The sequence below is a fragment of the Pecten maximus genome, chromosome 5 (assembly GCF_902652985.1).
Source record: "Pecten maximus chromosome 5, xPecMax1.1, whole genome shotgun sequence".
Taxonomy (NCBI): domain Eukaryota; kingdom Metazoa; phylum Mollusca; class Bivalvia; order Pectinida; family Pectinidae; genus Pecten; species Pecten maximus.
Window position 1 is genome coordinate 5,793,403 of NC_047019.1, and position 22,477 is coordinate 5,815,879.

Here is a 22,477-nt window from a genome sequence, read left to right on the forward strand (position 1 = left end):
TAATATTTATAGACTTTTACTCTATGGTCATGATCAATGGATTATGTACTATGACTCAACTAGGCCATGCTATTGTGCTATAATCACGCTGCAACTATACATTGTATATATACATAGCTATGATAGAAATTATATGACACAACCAATATGATATTTAAAAGGATGACGTTTCGGTGACTATACACTGTACATGTCACCTTCATCAGACTAATGAGCAATGTGAGGCGTACTAAGCACTGTCTTATGTAGTGTCCGATACGCCGCAGTGGTCCAATACTAAACAGGGACGAGGCTGGGGGGGGGGCACACACTCTCCCACATTTATGACCAAGTGTTAAACAAAGCGTAGCCGATTCAACTACAGTACATCATACGATCTCATACACTTGTTTGATTCTATTTTATTTTTACCATCTTGTCACACTATATTCGAACTTGGTGTCAACAGGATTATGATCAACACAAAACATCCTTCAAAGTAGATCAAATCTTTTACCATCTCGGACACTACATAAGACTGCTAGTATGATTCACATTGGTCATTATAATCTGATGAAGGTGATAGTGTAGTCATCAACATCATCATATAATTTCTATCATATTTAACTTTACCAACCCAAAGAAAATGTTCAAGAATATATATAAAGATATATACGTATATAGTACGTAGCTATAAAGTACTATTGGAGTACATGTACCCGTCATGATGATTTTAAACATCTATATGGATTAAATCTATTTTGGCACCTGTCAGATTCAGTAATCTATTTTCTTTGCGTAAAACTGATTTTCCTTATGCAGTCTTATGATCATGTCAGAATTCACGGGGGTCGTGTAGCCATGCCATAGTTATGATATCATGATCATGATCAGTCAAATGCTTCACAGTCACTCCAGCTGTATACAAACAGCTGAAATAATGGCTTTTTGTACGACCATCATTGACGGGTCATACTATGGTATACCTTGCGCTGTACGTATCCGTATTCGTATGTCCGTCTGCTAACTTTTCCTAGTTAGCACTCTCTAGCCTTTATTTATTCACAGATTTTTATGAAACTTACTACAAATATTCGAAGGCACAATAGCTCAAACGAGTTCGTTTTACAGAATTTCGCGATCATTTTTGGCAGAGTTATGCCCCTTTCGTTGCTAAATATGGGCATCGTGTAGAAAATGTAACAAGTTTTCTATTTATTATTCAATTTCTCCAAAAGTTTGCACACTACAACTTGAAGCAATTATGTTAAACATGTATTACAAGTTTTTGGCTGATGTTTCAACTATTGGCATGACGGGCGTATCATGCTCCTGCTTGCGGAGCTCTTGTTGAAATTTAGTTCTGTTATCGGAGATTAGGTGGGGCATTAGCTAAGCTTTCTTCATTTTTAAACAATACGTATAATTGATTGATTCTGAAGGTCTGATAATCGATTGAACGACTGAAGGTCTGAAAACATAAGTCAGACTATAGCTAATGTTTGCCAGTTACACACGGTACGCGCACGCATACCTGATTTTGCACGTATAGATAGCATGACTTTTAAAATATCTTACTTTTAGTGAATGCAGGGAAGCCTGATCAATAAGGAGAAATCTTGATCAATAAGGTTTCTACAATGCACATCCTGCAGCCTCCCATTTATAGATTGTGATGTCTGATTCTCATTGATTTCAGTTATAAGCCATGTTGCTGTAAGCTTGAATTTCACAAGCTGATATATATCTCGCATTGATATTTATCATCCGGGAGAGTCAGCCGGGCACAATCTGCAGATTGTCCTTGAAGGCCTATAATTCTGGATATCAATTACAATATATATAACTTAAAATATTTCTTGTCTGGAATACACAGTATTTCTTGGTGTATCTGTATACACATACATGATTTATTGAGGAAGAGGAATATTAGATGATATATCATTTTGCCCATTTACAGATGTCTGGCATTTAATATATTGATCCTTGTCAAGGAATATTATACCACCTGCTGGGTGATGTGTTTGTTTTGTAAAGAAACAAAGAAAGAGAGCTGAAAACAGTTTAAGTGTATTTAGTCATTTTGAATATAATAAGTGTGTTTAGTCATTTTGAATATTAAATTTCGCTGTTTCTGGGTTAATTAGGATTTTGATGCTGAATGATAAAATAAGTGACAATTAATCCAAGCTTGGTTATGTTATAAACAACATTTTCATTAAAAGAAATGTAAGATTAAATTTTGAGAAACTCATCATTCACGTATACGTTCATCATGACAATTAATTTTGTTTTCATTTCTTAATCAATGTATGTGAAATTTCTGAAACTCATATCTTGATCATTTCAGCTAATCAGAGAGTTGCTAGAAAAAAGATCTTTCCCGGTATAGACTCATTTCATAAATCTGATATATTGAATATATCAAATTGAAACTTATGTAAGATCTTAAGCTTGCATTGTACATGTGTTTATTTTAGGGTATAAACTTCCTGATAAGCCTTTATGATTTGTTTAGCCATTATTGGGGCCTGATGATGAGTATACAAGTGACATGGTCATAGATATTGATCGATTATGATCTAGCTTGATGGTGATGGTGTTGGTGGCGTGAAGCAGCGATGATCAGTCATCGCCTTGAGTCATATAGTCTTCCTGTGGAATCAGCAACATCTACCGATTACCATTGTCACTCGCTCGTCATTCAGGGTCATCAATTGGTAATGAATTGTATTAAAAATTCATAACGGCAACACATTCTGTTGGCGAAGATGAATGATATGTTTGATAAAATGGGGCACTCGATGGTTTTGGAATTAATTATCTGTCAAATATGTGAATTGGATCTTGACTCAAAATTGTCAGCATTAACACCTACCGTAAATATTCGGGTATAGTGCGCACTCGCGTATAGTGCGCAGGTACGTTTTTGAGGTTCGTTTTCAAAAAAAAAAAAAAAAAAAATTTCAATATTCAACTGAGCGGTAGATGAATTCTGAAGCATAAGATGATAAGAATTTGTAACTTATGAAAGCTTATTTACTACCTTTAATTGGAATCATCGGTCAGGTACATGTGTCTGTTAGATAACGTCTTAAAATTAAACTCTATTAAATGTGTTTGTTATTATTTAGATCATTGTTATATATATGTCTGATGACCAGTGTTAAAATTATCCTTTTAGAACTGATCATGATATAAAGATGTACTGTATTCAATAAATCAAGAATATATTTGATCTTTTTAACAACTTTCAATTTTTGGGTTTTTGGGTTTTTTTTATGTGTAAGTAATTATCATATCTACAAACAAAGGAAAAATTACATTTCATTACAAATTTTTATTAGTTAAACAACATCTTCAGTCTACATATATATATATGACTCCTTATTTCTAAGAAGAAGTATTAATGGGTTGTCGGGGAGTTAACAAAATTGCCGTTCATCTAGGCGGCCGCGGTTTGATACCACGATCGGATATGAAAAGGTATGGGCTCACCTGTCTGGCCACCTGGGTTTTCCCCGGATTCTCCGGTTTCCTCCCACAGTAAGACCCCTCGCGCGCTTCCATCGGGGCCATCAAGCGTGATTAATATAAGTTGATATAACTGGTTTCTCAATTGTTGTAAAATAAGTTTATTTATATAATGATTAACAATTAAAAGTTGTCTATTGATTTTTGGTTTTAATTTTCATCTAAATTCTTGCACTCAGTAAATATATCATTGGTGTCTGTGCAATAGTCCAGAATATTTGACATGAGGTACTGGTAATCAACTGATGTTGGCCTTGTGCAAAAGAACATCGGTCGATTACACCAGTACCAAGCTTAAGGGTAGGACTAAGTTCCGAAACGTCACAGGTTTCAATAGATCGCACGTGACCTTGTAATAGTCATTTTAGCCGTGCAATAGTTCAAAATATAGCTTATGCGATAATTAAGGAAAATCAAACACAATATTTAAAAAAAAGCCTTATTCAATTTTTGACTGCATCATGGCCATGGGGAAAAAAATGGTTTCTCAGGCTGTGTCATCTTAGAATACTGTTTTCTCCCAGTTATGAAATATCAACTTCTTGTAATACACTGTTGTCTTTTCAGAGCAGTAAAACCACCACTGCCCTGGGTAGGAAACTGTCTCAGAATACTATTTTCTCAAGATATTAACTTTTGCACTGTTGTGTCGTTTCAGAGCGGTTCGACCACCACTGCCCCTGGGTAGGAAACTGCGTCGGGAAGAGGAATTATCGTTACTTCTACTTGTTCATACTTTCACTTTCCATTCTCTGTATCTACATATTTGCCTGTGTGCTAACACATTTAATTTTACGTAAGTATAATTACAACATGCTTATATGCTTTACCAACAATTTTTAAATCCCTCCCCCCATGGCCAGAAAACTTAAAATATAGATCTCCTTTACATCAATTTAAGCTACCTCAATTCATTTCTGTTCGACTAACAATTGTTGAAAATCACTTTCAATGCTACTAAGGTAAGTTAAATGAAAAAGGGAGAAAGAAAAAATGTTTTGATATTATTTCGAGAAATTACAAAAAAAAAAAAAAAAAAATATCACAACTCCATTTTGTAATTGATTGTGAAGAACTCAACCACATTGAACACAAGTATGAAGAGTCAATGAAAGTTCGGTTTATAACATCGGACCCTGATCTTTTATAACAGGCCATTTTGAAATATGATGAGGTGTTTTAACAATCGAGGATCAGAATCAAGATCTATTGATTGTGTCTGGCATACAATGCCTTAGCTAGGTCTGGTTATCCAACACACCCCGTCTGTATTTAAACAGACGAATTTCTCCATATGGTGATGACCTGCTGCATGCTATCTGCTAAAATTTAAAAAGGTTCGTGCTTCGACTGTCTGCATTTCGAAATGGTTGATATATTTTTTTAAAAATGAAAGAAAAAAAAGTGAAGTTGGGTAATGTGTTTGTGACTTACAGAGCAGTATATATATATGATCCACATCTACAGTGATAACTGACGGTCGTGAGTTTGGTAGCTAGTCAGGTTTTATCCGCTAGGGACTAGGAGATCAGATATTGTGCAGCTCACCTTCGGAATCATTGAACATGAAACAGAGCATCAAATTTAAATACACAGGGACAGATTGGCGACACTTGTATCGGAACTGCAACAGTTACAGAATATTGATTTTTTAAAACCGGAATGGACAGTCTGGGTTATAAATGTGTCAGTCATAATTTTTAGCCAGCAGCATAATGGGATGAAAGGCTACAGAACCTTTGTTCAAATTAATGACCTTGACCTAGCTACTTTCAAGGTGAAAGTGGTGAAATGTTTTAAAATTTTAAAGAATGTTTTCAACTAAAGTTATATTTGTGCTAATTATAGATTCTGTGTATTGTTTTCTTTGGCAAGTATTGTTGCAGGACTAATTCAAATGGGCACTAATCTGTTTTATTCAGGATCGATACAATGAAATAGGATTCTACAAAATCAAATTTATAAGTTACAAATGTGTTAGTGTGATATATCTTGTATATTATCTATGTATGCTCTGCCATATCAGGCCGCTCTGTGCTAGCTGTTGAGGTTGTGTCCATGGGAAAGACACTATTACTCTTATTGCTCCGGATGGCATGTGACAGGCCTCTTGTATGTTGTTCAGTGATGTAGTCACCAACTACTACAAGGAGACCCTGCCTCAAAATGACCCTGGCTGTTCATAGGGGATAAACCCAGCAAACAAACAAACAAGCCCTATCAGGAATATTGTTATTTGTTTGATCTCCTTTTAAAGGATATCTACATTACTTATATATTAACATATATATTATGTATCTACATTTTAAATACTGTTTCTTCATTTTCAGGTTCTCAAAAGGACAATTTCCTTCATGCAATGAGGGACTCTCCAGCTAGATATCCTTTTTGAATTGAAAAACAATATTTTAAATTACCTAAAATATTTATCAAGCAGTCTGCTTAATTTCATATATATAAGAACAATTGTGTATATGACATACTTAGATGGTTCTGAAGTGTACGTTGTATGCCCTAATCATGAAATTAGACCGTAAGTCTGTACATTCATTACACAATCAGTTGTTTGATGGATAATTAAGCTTCTGTGCAAGTGTTTAATAAGATACCTTAGACTGTTAACATTAGTGACTGATTACTGGTCCTCGAAGAACGAAGCAGTTTAATTCATTTTTGACTCCACTGTAACTCTTGATTGGTATTGAAAGGTGCTAATATCTTGTACATGTGTGTCTTTTGTGTAATTCTGTAATGATATGGAGGTCTTTAGTACATAGGTCAAGGTCATTAACTATAAATATAAATAGATAGGTCAAGGTTATTAACTATAAATATAAATAGATAGGTCAAGGTCATGAACTAAAGATATAAATAGATAGGTCAAGATCATTAACTATAAATATATGAATACCTTATATATGACAAGGTCATGAAGCATAGATATAAATAGATATGTCAAGGTCATGAACTATAGATATAAATAGATAGGTCAAGGTCATGAACTATTGATAAAAATAGATAGGTCAACTATAGATATAAATATATTGGTCATGGTCATAAACTATTGATATAACTATATATGTCAAGGTCATGAACTTTAGATATAAATAGATATGTTGCTCATTGTTCTTCCCTCTGCCTTTTGATCAGCATTGATTGACAGGCATGTAATCAGTACAAAACTACATTGTTATGGACCCATATCCCTGCTAGTTGTTTCTACATGTATATGGAACTTCAATCCCTAAGGGATATGTAGATTTACATGAATAGACATGATGATTTTATAGGCAAAATTGATTTTGTGAACTTTGATGACTAGTCTTCCAGAGAAGAAGCCATTTTATTGCATGAAGCTATACATTTGGACCATATTCCATCCCGGAGCAGGAAGAGAATATTGATTACAAAACTGATTACAAGCCTAGGAACGTTATTTGAACAGACAGTTTTGGACATGAATGATCAATTTCAGCTGAAATAGATCCTTATTTTGACTTGGCAAAACATGGTTAAATACAGACATTATCAAAAGTTTTACTTGGATCCATCTTCGAGAGTAAGAGGTTTACCAGCTGGGTACAAATATTGTATAAGCTGTACTTTGCTCTGCCTGTATGAAATTCTGAGTTAGATTCTATGATAAAAAAGAAAAAAAAATCAGAATCTGGTTGGATTCTTCACAGATTAGTAAGAATCCAATCAGACATGGATTCCATGCACAAAATCTTATCGGTGTCTGGAAGATGAAATCTGTGACTTAAAAAGTCTTAAATTATGGAATTTTGAGGAATTGGTTACCTAAGTACCTTGTGTGTACTTTACCTGTTACTCTAGAACATACCTGGTTTGAATGAGATAGGGATAAACATGATCTTCTTCAGGGTTTTGTCTTTATTGTTTCAAAGCATCTGGCATCTAGCTATATATAGAGTGCTGGCCATGTAATCTCAGGTGAATAGGTTTGACTCTTTCTACTTCCTGTCATTTTGTTTCTGAGAAAGCTGAGAAACAAGCTGGTCTGTGCTGTCATGGTTCAGTGTCCATGAGCAAGGCACTTTACGCAAATTGCTCCATATATTGTTCAGTGAGGTTGTCACCAACTACTACAATTCAAGGAGACCCTGACTCAAAATGACCTTAACTGTTCACAGAGAAATTAATCCAGCAAGTAAACAAACAAACCTCCCAGAGTATTACACATAAAATATAGCACTAAAATTATCATCTTATTTTCTGGTAATTTGGGATGATACGGATCTAGTCAATATTGGAGTTATCGCCCTTGTTGTTTTTACATTTCCCTCTAATTTCCTAAAAATGTGACCAGTGTTTAAGAATTTGAAATATTGATGTAATAACACCTCAGCAAATGTTATTGTAATCAGTGATTGAATGTTCAGCTTACAGTTCAGCTGTTCCTAAAGGTTTAATTATGAAATTAATATTCATATGAATTAATGATCTAAGAAATAAAATTATTTCATGAACTTAGCTTAATTTTTTCAATAACTAATTCTGGAAATAGTTCATTTGAAAAGCTTAAAATTTAATGAGAAAGTTAGATTTGCTCCCAACTATGACTTTTATAAATTATATACATTCATGCTTGTTTTGTAATGAGTCAACTAATTATGAAATTAAAATAAAGACTAATATGCACTTCATTCACATAACATGCATACAGCCAGCAGTTTAGACCATTAGAATTTAGTTACTGTATTAGTGAGTCTGAGACATAAAAGCTTGCAGGAAGTGGCCTGTTTCTTTGTCATAATTATACGAAAATAAAAAAAAAAAATCTGGAAATTTCTAGATTATTCAGCCCTAATTTCATCGTTGTAAGACAATAAAATATTATTGTATTGATTATATGCCAGCATCTGGCATCTAGCATTAAATCTACAGAAATGAATGACAGTGTGCCTGTGAATGTGTTGTGAATGAGTCTCAACAACAAGTATTATTGAAGAAGTATTTTTGTCAATAAATTTTTTTTTTCTTTTTTCTTTTTTTTTCACATATTAGGGTAATGAATGTTGTATGATTGACAGATTATATCTTGAAGTGTTTGTAGCAATAAATCTTAACTCCATAAAACTACATGCAACTATTTCAAATATTTTTTTTTTTTTTAATTATCAAATATTTCTGTATTGATTTTGTTTTTAAAATGTTTATTTCAAATTAAATCTTAAAAAATAATTATTTATAGCTTTAATATGAATTAAGAAACCAGTTCCACGTGTAGAATACCTAGACCTGTTCACTGTTCAGCTTTTAAAGATCTTCATGGAGCAACAGTCTTTATAAGAGTACGTTTTGTTTTCCGTTCATGGCCATATGTATGTACAATAGGCTTTGTTTCCAGAGATATAGCTAATACACAAGATGACTGTAATTCAGGATCAAGTTTCCTCCTAACGTCAGTATCCATATTGATTCAGATACACAAAGTTTTTTGCCAACTGTGTAACAGTGAAGGGGACAGCAGAATACACATGGAAGGATAAGGACATTAAATACAGACATATGATAGACTTATACCATAACTTATCCAGAACCGGCCTCCGTAATGGCCCGCTGTATTAACAATTACGCTTCCTAATAGTCGTAAATGTCCTTACTATACAGACAGACCGCTTAACAATCCTCCAGTGATGTTTTTGTCCTATACATATGCTCAATATGTATAGTATTGATCGTTGTTAAGTATAACTTCTCTGGTTGTCCCGTTGTCAAGTTTTAGTTCTGCGGGTATTCTACACAGTTGTCCTGCTATCCTCTATGATAATTACTGTCCTACTATCCTATACAGTTGTCATACTATCCGACAGATATGTCCTACTATCCTATACAGTTGTTTTACTATCCTACACCATTGTCCTAAAATCCTACATAGTTGTCATAGCCCTCTCATACAGTTGTCCTACTATCCTATAGAGTTGTCTTACTATCCTACACCATTGTCCTAAAATCCTACATAGTTGTCATAGCCCTCTCATACAGTTGTCCTACTATCCTATAGAGTTGTTTTACTATCATACACCATTGTCCTAAAATCCTACATAGTTGTCATAGCCCTCTCATACAGTTGTCCTACTATCCTATAGAGTTGTTTTACTATCCTACACCATTGTCCTAAAATCCTACATAGTTGTCATAACCCTCTCATACAGTTGTCCTACTATCCTATAGAGTTGTTTTACTATCCTATACCCATTGTCCTAAAATCCTACATAGTTGTCATAGCCCTCTCATACAGTTTGTACTACTATCCTATAGATTGTCTTACTATCCTACACCATTGTCCTAAATCCTACTAGTGTCCTAGCCCTCTCATACAAGTTTTCCTACTATCCTACTAGGTTGTTTTACTATCCACACCATTGTCCTAAATCCTACATAGTTGTCATAGCCCTCTCATACAGTTGTCCTACTATCCTATAGAGTTGTCTTACTATCCTACACCATTGTCCTAAAATCCTACATAGTTGTCCTAGCCCTCTCATACAATTGTCCTACTATCCTATATAGTTGTTTTACTATCATACACCATTGTCCTAAAATCCTACATAGTTGTCATAGCCCTCTCATACAGTTGTCCTACTATCCTATATAGTTGTTTTACTATCCTACACCATTGTCCTAAAATCCTACATAGTTGTCATAGCCCTCTCATACAGTTGTCCTACTATCCTATATAGTTGTTTTACTATCCTACACCATTGTCCTAAAATCCTACATAGTTGTCATAGCCCTCTCATACAGTTGTCCTACTATCCTATAGAGTTGTCTTACTATCATACACCATTGTCCTAAAATCCTACATAGTTGTCATAGCCCTCTCATACAGTTGTCCTACTATCCTATAGAGTTGTCTTACTATCCTATACCATTGTCCTAAAATCCTACATAGTTGTCATAGCCCTCTCATACAGTTGTCCTACTATCCTATATAGTTGTTTTACTATCCTACACCATTGTCCTAAAATCCTACATAGTTGTCCTAGCCCTCTCATACAGTTGTCCTACTATCCTATAGAGTTGTCTTACTATCCTACACCATTGTCCTAAAATCCTACATAGTTGTCATAGCCCTCTCATACATTTGTCATACTACCCTAAACAATTGTTCTACTATCCTACACCATTGTCCTAAAATCCTACATAGTTGTCATAGCCCTCTCATACAGTTGTCCTACTATCCTATAGAGTTGTCTTACTATCCTATACCATTGTCCTAAAATCCTACATAGTTGTCATAGCCCTCTCATACAGTTGTCCTACTATCCTATAGAGTTGTCTTACTATCCTACACCATTGTCCTAAAATCCTACATAGTTGTCATAGCCCTCTCATACAGTTGTCCTACTATCCTATAGAGTTGTCTTACTATCCTACACCATTGTCCTAAAATCCTACATAGTTGTCCTAGCCCTCTCATACATTTGTCATACTACCCTAAACAATTGTTCTACTGTCCTACACAAGTTGTCCTACTATCAATCCTACACAGTTGTCCTACTCTCAATCCTACACAAGTTGTCCTACTATCAATCCTACACAAGTTGTCCTACTATCAATCCTACACAGTTGTCCTACTCTCAATCCTACACAGTTGTCCTACTATCAATCCTACACAGTTGTCCTACTATCAATCCTACACAGTTGTCCTACTATCAATCCTACACAGTTGTCCTACTCTCAATCCTACACAGCTGTCCTACTATCAATCCTACACAGTTGTCCTACTATCAATCCTACACAGCTGTCCTACTCTCAATCCTACACAGTTGTCCTACTATCCTATACAAATGCTCCACTATCTTACACAATTGCCCCCTACATATACTGTGTCAATGAAATCTATAACCAACAGTTTGAAATTCTCATAATACATTTACCATTGTTCTACTGAATCAATAAAGAACAGAAAAGGTTACCTGGGTATCGCTAGTACAGAGATTTGTTGGAATCTGTATAATTCTGTGGCTTTAGATTGACAATAGTTAAAGGTGACCTTGGTTTTATGATAGAGAGTGCTTTATTTTTCAGGTAATTATTGGAGAGCATACCATTTAGTTTCCCCTCGGTTTCAGCCTTAATCAATTTTCTTGCATTAGCACACTTTTAATTCCATCTTAGAACCGCGGGGATTATCTATCTGGATTTCCTCAGTGTTGTAGCTGTAGTTAAGGACATAATGTTGGAACTGGAGAACATTGTATTCCAGGTTGTTGACAGAAAAATAGCTGTTTGATAAGGTCACCTGAGTTGAAGTCTGATGTGACATACTGCGTCACCAACTATATTAGAACTATACATGTACAGTATGTTGGAACGCAGGTGCAGATATATATATACAGATCCATGGTTTTCTTTGCTTCTTGTTATTGCTTTCGTCTTAAAATGTCTTTAGTATCAATTTAGGGGGGGGGGGGGGGGGGGGGGGGGGAAGTGTCTTAGGCTTAAAGTAGCTAAAGATTGTATTAAACTTTAAGTACTTGTTTTTATAAGAGATATTTACAAAATAGGACAGAAATCTTATTTTATAGGAAAATGATGGATAATTTTGTATCAGGAATCTGTATACTCGGGTAATATCTTGTACAATACAAATTTATAATGCCACACATTAATATTGTAATCTTTCAATTAGCTGAACTCGTAATTGTCCTCTTTATAAAAAGTGTTGTTAGAAAATCTTGCATATATCTTCACCACTAACAAATTTAATATCTCTCAGTGATTCTGATTTGCAGTGTTCTCCTTTATATGCAAAAATTGAAGAATAAGTCAGTCACTTGCACTGTGTGTGTGAAAATCTCTTTAGTAGCAAGACTACATCGAAGAAATTCCTTATAATCGACCTTATATACATAATCTACACATTTACATTGTATATTACAACACACGTGTCTGTTTAGTAGACATCTGTTCGAATTTCAGCTCTCATATAAAGGAAATTTACTTTTCCAGATAAAATTATCTGTAATTTGAAAATGAATAAAATTATCTGTAATTTGAAAATGAATAAAATTATCTGTAATTAGAAAATGAAAATGATTTTAAGTTATAAGAAATTTGGTGATATTTCAAATTATTCAGATTGGCAGTATTTTTATGACGATGTCTGGTAGACAGATCTAGATCAGACTTTAACCGGTTTGCTCCTTAACTTTGTCACTATCGTAGAAGCCATTATATGTTTCTTCTCCATTTGGTCTGTGATCGGCCTTGCTGGCTTCCATTCATACTTAGTGTCGTCAGAACAGACAACCAATGAAGATGTGAGTAATTTAATTATAATGTTCATCTTACAGTTCATGCACACCCAACTCATGTTTCTATAGTTACGAGGCATTGCTAGCTATAGGGTGCACAAAATATTCTCGATATCGGATGGATCAAATATCAAAATTGTTTGAAAATTGATAAATACATAAACTAATACAAAAATCTGTTTGATAAAATACTTTTTTTTCTAAATTAAAATTTAACTAAAATTTACTAAAATTTAAAATATTTTAAAATTTTATTAAAATTTACTAAAATTTAAAATATTTTAAAATTTGAAATTCATCTTGGGTTTTGTATCATTATGTACCAGTATACATCTGTATACATATAGTAGAGATATTTTTGAAGTCATGATCAGTTTTGACATTTGAAGTTTGTGTTATTTGTTTCCATCCATTGAGAGAATATATTTCGACTAACACTTATCATATATCCTTAACCATTTGTACTATTGTGGAAGCAATTATCTGCTTCTTCTCAGTATGGTCAATTATAGGCCTTGCAGGTTTCCATACTTACCTTGCCTCCTCAGAGCAGACAACCAATGAGGATGTAAGTAGAAGATCATGTGACTTCTGCTTTTATCTTTTCTTTTTTTTTTTTTAAATTTTTTTTGGCAATTTTTGAAATTTTGTTTGATCAGTTTCTAAAATTTTGTTTTATATTTTGATTTCCCGAATTAATTTAACAAGATAAAAGATACTTCATCTTCTACTGCTTGACTTTGTTTGCATGGCTTCATTATCATGGTTTGGGATTTACGGTAAATGCAGGACCTACGATATTTCCTCATGAAAACATGCTCTATTTTAATTGATGTAACTTGAATGTGAAATGATAAAAAAATCTACTAAACTTTCTTTTACCTTTGATATAACACAAAAAATGTGAATTTTGTATGTTTAAAATTGGTAGGTAATTATTGTCATTACGATAATAAGTTGGTGAAAAAACAATAGTAAATATCTCCTTAATTACAATTATGACAGTGAAAACAAAATAATATAAGGTATTTTTAAATTCATTTTTTCACTCGAGAATCGTTTCTCTGAGAACTGGACATATAATTTTCATATGAATATCATAAATCCTGACTTTAAATAATATATATTTATGTTCCAATTAGTTAATTGTGTATAGTTGTAGTTAGTGTTTACTATTAACACTACATGTACAGAACGTTATGCCTGTGGTATTCAACAGATGAGGTGTAAAAGAACATCCTAGAAGCATTTACGCATGATTTATTGCATGATTTTATAGACAAGGACAGAGGCTTGTGAGATGATGCTGGTATCGGCTTTAATTTTAGCCCCTAGATGTCTGGAATACTTGAAATCTCCGTTCCCGTTACGCAGCATCATTTAATAGGGTTTTAAAACAGACATATCATTTAAACTTACCACAGGGATTTCATAATTGTTTAAATTTGAATGTTGGCAGACAGATGAAAAAAAAATGTAGTCCTCGCGATCGGTCTATAGGCGCTTAAGAAATTGTAAGGGAAGCGTAATATCATGTATGGCGTATTGTAGTCCTGTGCTGTAGTGGATTCGTAATGCTAAATTATTGCCAATATTGTGTAACGGTTGTACACAATACTGGTATTAGCATAAAGAAACGCCCTGCGGAAGATTGCAGGAGGCCATTGTCTAACAAGAAAAATTAATCACAGTAATTTAGCTACGTCTGAGATAGGAGTATTGAAAAACACTAAATTGAGCTGCATCCTCTCATTCTGTCAGCCTTAAGCTTGCTATTGCTTGCAAAAACAGAGAATACTGACATAATAACGAAACTGTAATTAAACTAAAAATTGATTAAACGTGGGTGAAATATAAACCAGAAATATAGATTTGCTTTGCAGCTTCTCCAAAGCAAAGAAAAAATATCTCTTTGAGAAACCAATATGACATTCTTAGATCTGATATCTGATGTTAGTAATTCTGGTATTAGTTTTATGTTACCCAGGAAAAGATTGCAGATGAACCAGTTATTTCCTCCGCCATTAGATAGTCTTAATAATAAGATTTTTTAGAACGGGGCCCATGGTGATAAGGCTAATCAGTGTTTAACAACAAACTTTAAATCAAGATAATCAGGAATTTCTGGAGAAATAATTTTTGTGAAACTATTTATAGCACTTCATTGTCAGCCTCTTCATACCTGCTTATTTTAAGGAAGACACACACTCAGATTTTGAAGTAAACCAGAAACAAGTTTTTCACTGATGAAGTAATTAAGCTAATCACTTTTTGAATAACCCGGCCCAGATTTTTAGGTCATCTGACCCGAAGGGTCAGGATGACCTATAGTCATCATGCTTCGTCCGTCGTCGTGCGCCGTGCGTTGTGCGCCGTGCGCCGTGCGTAAACTTTTCACATTTCAATCTTCTTCTCAAGTTCCACCAGTGGGATTAAGCTGAAACTTGCCTGAAATGATCCTGAGATGGTCCTGACCAAGTGTTGTTATTTTTCGGGTCAGTCCGAAATCCAAGATGGCCGCCATAGCCGCCATTTTGAAAACACATTTTAAACTTCTTCTCAAGTTCCACCAGTGCTGTTGGGCTGAAACTTGCCATAAATGATCCTGAGATAATCCCGACCAAGTGTTGTTATTTTTCGGGTCGGTCCGAAATCCAAGATGGCCGCCATAGCCGCCATCTTGAAAAACACATTTTAAACTTCTTCTCAAGTTCCACCAGTGCTTTTGAGCTGAAACTTGCCTGAAATGATCCTGAGATGATCCTGACCAAGTGTTGTTATTTTTCGGGTTGGTCCGAAATCCAAGATGGCCGCCATAGCCGCCATCTTGAAAAACACATTTTAAACTTCTTCTCAAGTTCCACCAGTGCTATTGAGCTGAAACTTGCCTGAAATGATCCTGATATGATCCCGACCAAGTGTTGTTATTTTTCGGGTCGGTCCAAAATCCAAGATGGCCGCCATAGCCGCCATCTTGAAAAACACATTTTAAACTTCTTCTCAAGTTCCACCAGTGCTTTTGAGCTGAAACTTGCCTGAAATGATCCTGAGATGATCCCGACGAAGTGTTGTTATTTTTCGGGTCTGTCCGAAATCCAAGATGGCCACCATAGCCGCCATCTTGAAAAACACATTTTAAACTTCTTCTCAAGTTCCACCAGTGCTATTGAGCTGAAACTTGCCTTAAATGATCCTGATATGATCCCGACCAAGTGTTGTTATTTTTCGGGTCGGTCCAAAATCCAAGATGGCCGCCATAGCCGCCATCTTGAAAAACACATTTTAAACTTCTTCTCAAGTTCCACCAGTGCTATTGAGCTGAAACTTGCCTGAAATGATCCCGATATGATCCCGACCAAGTGTTGTTATTTTTCGGGTCGGTCCAAAATCCAAGATGGCCCCCATAGCCGCCATTTTGAAAACACATTTTAAACTTCTTCTCCGGTTCCACCAGTGCTTTTGAGCTGAAAATTGCCTGAAATGATCCTGATATGATCCCGACCAAGTGATGTTATTTTTCGGGTCGGTCCGAAATCCAAGATGGCCACCATAACCACCATCTTCAAAAACACATTTTAAACTTCTTCTCAAGTTCCACCAGTGCTGTTGGGCTGAAACTTGCCTGAAATGTTCCTGAGATGATCCCGACCAAGTGTTGTTATTTTTTAGATTGGTCTGAAATGCAAGATGGCCACCATATCCGCCATCTTTAAAAACACATTTTAAACTTCTTCTCCAGTTCCACTGGTGCCATTGAGCTCGAAATTGGTGAGAATGTTAAGGAAGGAGTGCCAACAAAGTGTTGTTATTTTTTCGGCCTTGTAAAAACTTTGAAATGGCAGCAATGGCGGCCATTTTGTAACATGATTGCGCAATCATGGTTTTCCTGAACAACACCTATTTCAAACTTCTTCTCAAATTCCACCGGTGGGATTCAGCTCTTACTTACCAGAAATGATCCTTAGATGTCCAGACCAAGTGTTATTATTTATTGGGTCGGTCAGATATCCAAGATGGCCACCATGGCCAACAGTGCCACTATATACTTGCTACAGAGAATGCATACTACAATAATATAAGGGTTTTAATTAAAAGTCAGATGACCGTTAAGGCCCCTGGGCCTCTTGTTTTTTTTTACACTGTTCTTTAAAACCTTGGTTATGGTGTAGGGAAGGAAAAATTAAACTTGAAAAAAAAAAAAAAATCCTTTTTTGGTATCACAAGTAAAATAGCTGTAACTTGTTTGCTTGGATTGCTTGCTTCTATAACTGGCTTCATTTGAATGCATGTATATTGTAACTTTGAATTTGCTTCTTTTGAGTGCATGTATGTTTTGTGTCTACTCAATTCGCTTCAGTTGAATTCCTTAACTTGTGTACTATTATAGTGATGATAATGTGTTTCTTTAGTGTGTGGACAATCGTAAGCCTAGCAGGCTTCCATACATTTTTAGTGGCTACAGAACAGACAACTAACGAAGATGTAAGTAAGAGGTCGCCCTAACTTTGTCCCTTGGTAACGGAATCTGATCCAATACAAAACAGGAATAAGGTTGTACTTATATATGAATATAGAGCCAGGGCCGCGCAAGGGTGGCCAAGTGGTTAAGGTGTCCCAACACTAAATTGTCACTAGCCCTCCACCTATGGGTGGTGAGTTCGAAACCCAAGTGGGGCAGTTGCCTGGTACTGACCGTAGGCCGGTGGTTTTTCTGCGGGTACTCCGGCTTTCCTCCACCTCAAAACCAGGCATGTTCTTAAATAACCCTTGCTGTTAATAGGACATTGAACAAAAACAAACAAACAAACAATATGTATAAAGGGTATGATTCTGTTGTCACTAGTGATTGGCTGATAAGTCAGGGGGGGGGGGGGGGGGGGGGGGGGAGTAAAACCAGCATCTAGGACAATTTTGGTAGGCAATTGATCGAACATTTCTGGAACTGTTCGTAAATTATTGGCTTCACATATTTTGTAATGTTACCGACCAAAAAGTAGTTGATCTTCTATTTTACTGATATATTCATTGTTCATTATAAATGATTAAGTGGTCAAGGTCAAAGGTCACACTTTAGCACTTTGTGTACAATTCATGAACCCCTGGACAAATATAGTGCATATTACATGTATATCATAACGTTACCATCAAATTCTACACCTGTTTAGATTTGGTCGTCATTAGTTAAGGTTAAAGGTCAAAGGTTACGACAGACCACTTTCAAAATAGAAAGCATATAGTATACAAGAGATAGCTCTTGAACCTTGACAAATTGAGTTCATATTGACATCATAACACAACAGCATCACTACACCAGGTTAGATTTTGGTGGTCATTGGCTAAGGTCAAAGGTCAAACTTTAACACCTTTTAAAATAAAAAGAAAGTTTGTGTTTAAGATGTCACATGAACCAAGGACAGATTTATGTTTCATGAGGGGTTTAGACATGTGACAAATCTATGGAAGTCCCCACTGGCTTTGCTTTTATTTTACGTTTATGTATTTGTCGCAAAGAGTCTTGGCATGTGCTGTATTAATGAGTGTCCGCTGTTTATATATATATATGTTGACCACTAATTTGCATGCATTTATATCTGTAATTACCATATCAACATCATAAAGCATGTTTATTACCTGTACCTAGCTCATCCTTGGGCCCAGGTGAGAATTGCACGATCGCTTATTTACTACTGAAAAAGCAATAGTGCGATTTTCACCTGGGGTCGATGATGTACCCAGCTGTGATCCAGCCAAATCTCATGTTTCATTAAAAATGTAATCAAGAATCCCAGCAACATTAATTAACTACCCTAATTAAAATCTAAAGACAGCTCAATTTACCCCCAGAGGACACTGGTGCTTTCAGAGAGACTCCCATGTATCAAAGCTGGTGAGTTTCATCCTCATTTCAAGACCATGTATGAATGTTTAACAATTTCTGTTGATTTTCATTGCAGATCAAAGGATCCTTCTCCGCTAAAAGGGGCCAAGAAAATTTCAACCCTTACAGTCAGGGGTCGATATTGAAAAACTGTTTAGTAGTGCTTTGTGGGCCAACTCCTCCAAGGTAAAGTGCTCCGATAATTTCAAAAAAGTGTTGGACACAGTTAGTTACAGGTTTAATGACTGCTTGACTCCGCCTATTGCTAGGTTTAATTTTGTCTCAACGACTCTAGTCAGTGTTTTACAGACTTTACGACTACGCCTATTGCTAGGTTTAATTTTGTCTCAACGACTATAGTCAATGTTTTACCGCCTACATGACTCCGCCTGTTGCTAGGTTTCGTCTTAACGACTATAGTCAGTGTTTTACAGACTACCTAACTCCGCCCATTGCTAGGTTTTGTCTCAAGGACTATAGTCAATGTTTTACCGCCTACATGACTCCGCCTATTGCTAGGTTTCGTCTCAACGACTACGTGACTCCGCCTGTTCTAGGTTTCATCTCAACGACTATAGTCAATGTTTTACCGCCTACATGACTCCGCCTGTTGCTAGGTTTCGTCTCAACGACTACGTGACTCCGCCTGTTGCTAGGTTTTGTCTCAAGGACTATAGTCAATGTTTTACCGCCTACATGACTCCGCCTATTGCTAGGTTTCGTTTCAACGACTACGTGACTCCGCCTGTTCTAGGTTTCATCTCAACGACTATAGTCAGTGTTTTACCGCCTACAAGACTCCGCCTATTGCTAGGTTTGATGTCACTGACAATAGTCATTGTTCTATTGGTATGGACTTATTGGGCACAGTTATGGGTCAAAACATGATACGTCCGAAACTGGAAAACAGCAGTGGAGGGTGGGTGCAGTCCATTATATTACTAGTCTTGGATTAATGGCCTTGAAATGTGTCATCATTTCTTGCTAGCAGCTGGAATAAGCTCGTCTGCATATTAAGATTGTGATAGTTATTGTAGGGTTGAACTTTGTTATTCTGCTGTCATATATATCCAGGAAATTTTAACTTTAAACATTTGATGATATATCAACAAACGAATTCATCCGAACATAATTAACTAGTAAATTGAATAGGAAATATGATGACAGTAAGCAAATTGGTTAAAAAATAGTACGGTCATTTTAAACATAGTACTTAAGAATATGATCATTATTAAATTTAGAATACACTCGCATTTAATTTAGATATTTTGACTTGTGTGCCACAGTTTACTGGACAGACGAGGCTTTGTGGTGCCAGAAACCCATGAAATCCACAGTGGACTAAATGCTTCGACCGGCAAGGAGAGTAATGCTGTCAATGTGAAGCATGAGTATTATGGATCAACCAATGAAACAAAGGTATCTATAGATAGTCAACACAATACGAGTATTCAGGATGTACTACCAAGTTGTAATGTGTTTCTGAATTAGTTTGCCGATAAAATTTCATAATTGAAATTATTACCCAAAAGTAGTCGTAATACATCTGTATATACCCTCCCCAATGAAGCTTGCAGGGAAATACTTCAATCATGTTGTCTGTCCGTCTGCATTCTGAGAATACTTGTGGGGTGAATTCACGATTCATTCTGTGCAAAAATCTTCGCTGCCTATAGGAGACAAAATTTCGTGTAAATTTGTGTTTCTTTCCCATATTGCATCATCCTGCTCATATGCTTTTTTAGAGAAATCAGTATCAAATTTAATCTTGTGTGCAGCACCTCACAAGGTGACAGACAAAACACCACACAAGTCAATCTTGGCTGTCCGTCCGGCCATCCACACTTCCATCTGTCTGTATCAGGATCTGTCCAGACAACTTCTCTTACAGTTTTCACCAAAGCTTTATGAAACTCTGGGGATGAAGTCATCACACCTTGAAGTGTTGTACCGCGACTTATTTTGTGGAACTGTTAATTTTTATGGCAGTTTTGCCCTTTTTAGTTAGGAGCGGGAATCATGTTTGATTGAGGAGCAGAGGTATCAGTCAGCCATCTTGGTGGCAGTTTTAGTTTTCATAAAACCTGTCAGTTGAAATTTTGTTTTCAAAAGAAGGACATTTCAAAAAGAAGGAAATTTAAAGAAAGAATGGAAGCATTAGTTATTGTAGATAAACTAGTAAGAATTTTTCAGGACTTGTGATATATATTTCTCTTTTAAAGACCAGCAGTGTGGGAACAAATACAAACAGTGTGGGTCCAGAGCAGGTGTTTCACGGTAGCAGTAATGGTGTCGGTCCCGTCACCAAGCACAGCATGATCAGCTACCAGGGACCAGACGGCTCCATTAACAACCGACTGCCCCCTATCAACGGTAGGTTCTCATCCTCATGATAAACTCTGTGATGATCTTTACGATGAAATGTGTTTCACTGTAGTTGGTGCAATTTATTTTTATCCTGTTATATTTCTCCCTTAGGTGATTTGGAATTTTTCCTTTTGGTGGTTAGTCAAAAGTTTAGATTACATAATGTGTATTTTAGATTAAAGCGCTGCTCAATCCCTCATAGTGAATTTTTGTTTTAGCAAATAGTGTGTAAAATTGCTTTTACCGACAAACTTATCATAGCCAGACAGGGCCTTGTCTTAGTTTCATTACCGTATTTATCTGCAAATAAGCCCCTGCCCATAACTTCCCCACTTTATTCACAAAGAAGCCCTCCCCAAACTATAATGCTAAGCTATTACACTAGGTGAGGGGGCCAATTTGAGGATAAATATGGTATTTACATAGAATGTAACATGGTAATGCTTTGTTTTTCCACTTTTCTGTCTTCAATCTGTAAAGTTGTTGGAGCAGCAAAATTAATGTTATAATGAGAGCGATGACATCACAAAAGGGGTCACATGATCAAATGGTGTTACAGTCTCACAACACATATTGCATTTTCCTCTTATGCAATTGCTATTTGACGATGCATAGCAGATGTAAATGCATTCCTTCGTCGCATTCCATGAATTTCGATGAAGAAGCCGTTATGTCCTACATACCAGGATCTTGATTTCTTATATATCTAGTGTGGCAACGCTAGTATGAAAGAAAATACAAAATGGTTTCTGCCTTTTGGTTAGACGAAAAAAAATCAAAACTATTTTCTGGATTTGCATATAACAGGTGGAAAGAACCCCCTTTGGAATATGACTTTGACCCAACTTAATTACCATGGTAAGTGTGTGCACTCAATGCATGTTAGCAGTGCATGTGATGCGATTTTGTTGGTTCATTTAATACCAAAAATTTGATTTCTGTTAATTGTTTTTTTACATGATTTATTTTTTATTTTGAACTACCGTAAATATTCGCGTATAGTGCGCACTTTTTTTCAAAAATTGACAAGTGAAAAAGACCACTGCGCACTATACGCAAGTACAAGCCTTTTCCCAGTCAGAATGAATGTGATTTGACTGAGATTTGTGATCGTGTCCTTTCACAGGAGGATTGATTTAATACTTATATATATATAGAACATATATAAAGCATTAAGAAAGCAATAGTTAACAAATAATCAAAGAAATGAATACTTATTTTAATGTTTAATTCCTTGAAATTGTGTATTTATCAGCAATTACGTGGATTTATCTAAGTCGATCGTGAGCCACATGTTCCGTACTCATACGATCTCACTTGAGCATGTTCCCGTTTTCAGGGCCAAAACGATGTATTACATCTCAATTAACATCAAACAAAACTTGAAATGATATAGCAGTACTTAGTTATTTCATACTTCTAAGTTAATCAC

The 22,477-nt window shown here is 35.6% G+C and overlaps 1 protein-coding gene across 2 annotated transcripts in view; it reads left to right on the plus strand.

Annotated features, from left to right (window-relative positions):
• LOC117326955 (palmitoyltransferase ZDHHC9-like) overlaps positions 1 to 22,477 on the plus strand; it is a 38,769-nt gene that overhangs the window by 6,301 nt on the left and 9,991 nt on the right. The window contains exons 4-10 of one of the 2 annotated variants that reach the window (XM_033883757.1): positions 4,172 to 4,309; positions 5,844 to 5,892; positions 12,704 to 12,806; positions 18,755 to 18,864; positions 19,965 to 20,097; positions 20,901 to 21,051; positions 21,853 to 21,903. In XM_033883757.1, coding sequence (XP_033739648.1) covers positions 4,172 to 4,309; positions 5,844 to 5,892; positions 12,704 to 12,806; positions 18,755 to 18,864; positions 19,965 to 20,097; positions 20,901 to 21,051; positions 21,853 to 21,903 — 735 coding nt within the window. The remainder of the gene's footprint in view (positions 1 to 4,171; positions 4,310 to 5,843; positions 5,893 to 12,703; positions 12,807 to 18,754; positions 18,865 to 19,964; positions 20,098 to 20,900; positions 21,052 to 21,852; positions 21,904 to 22,477) is intronic. The other variant, XM_033883758.1, reaches the window with a different exon arrangement.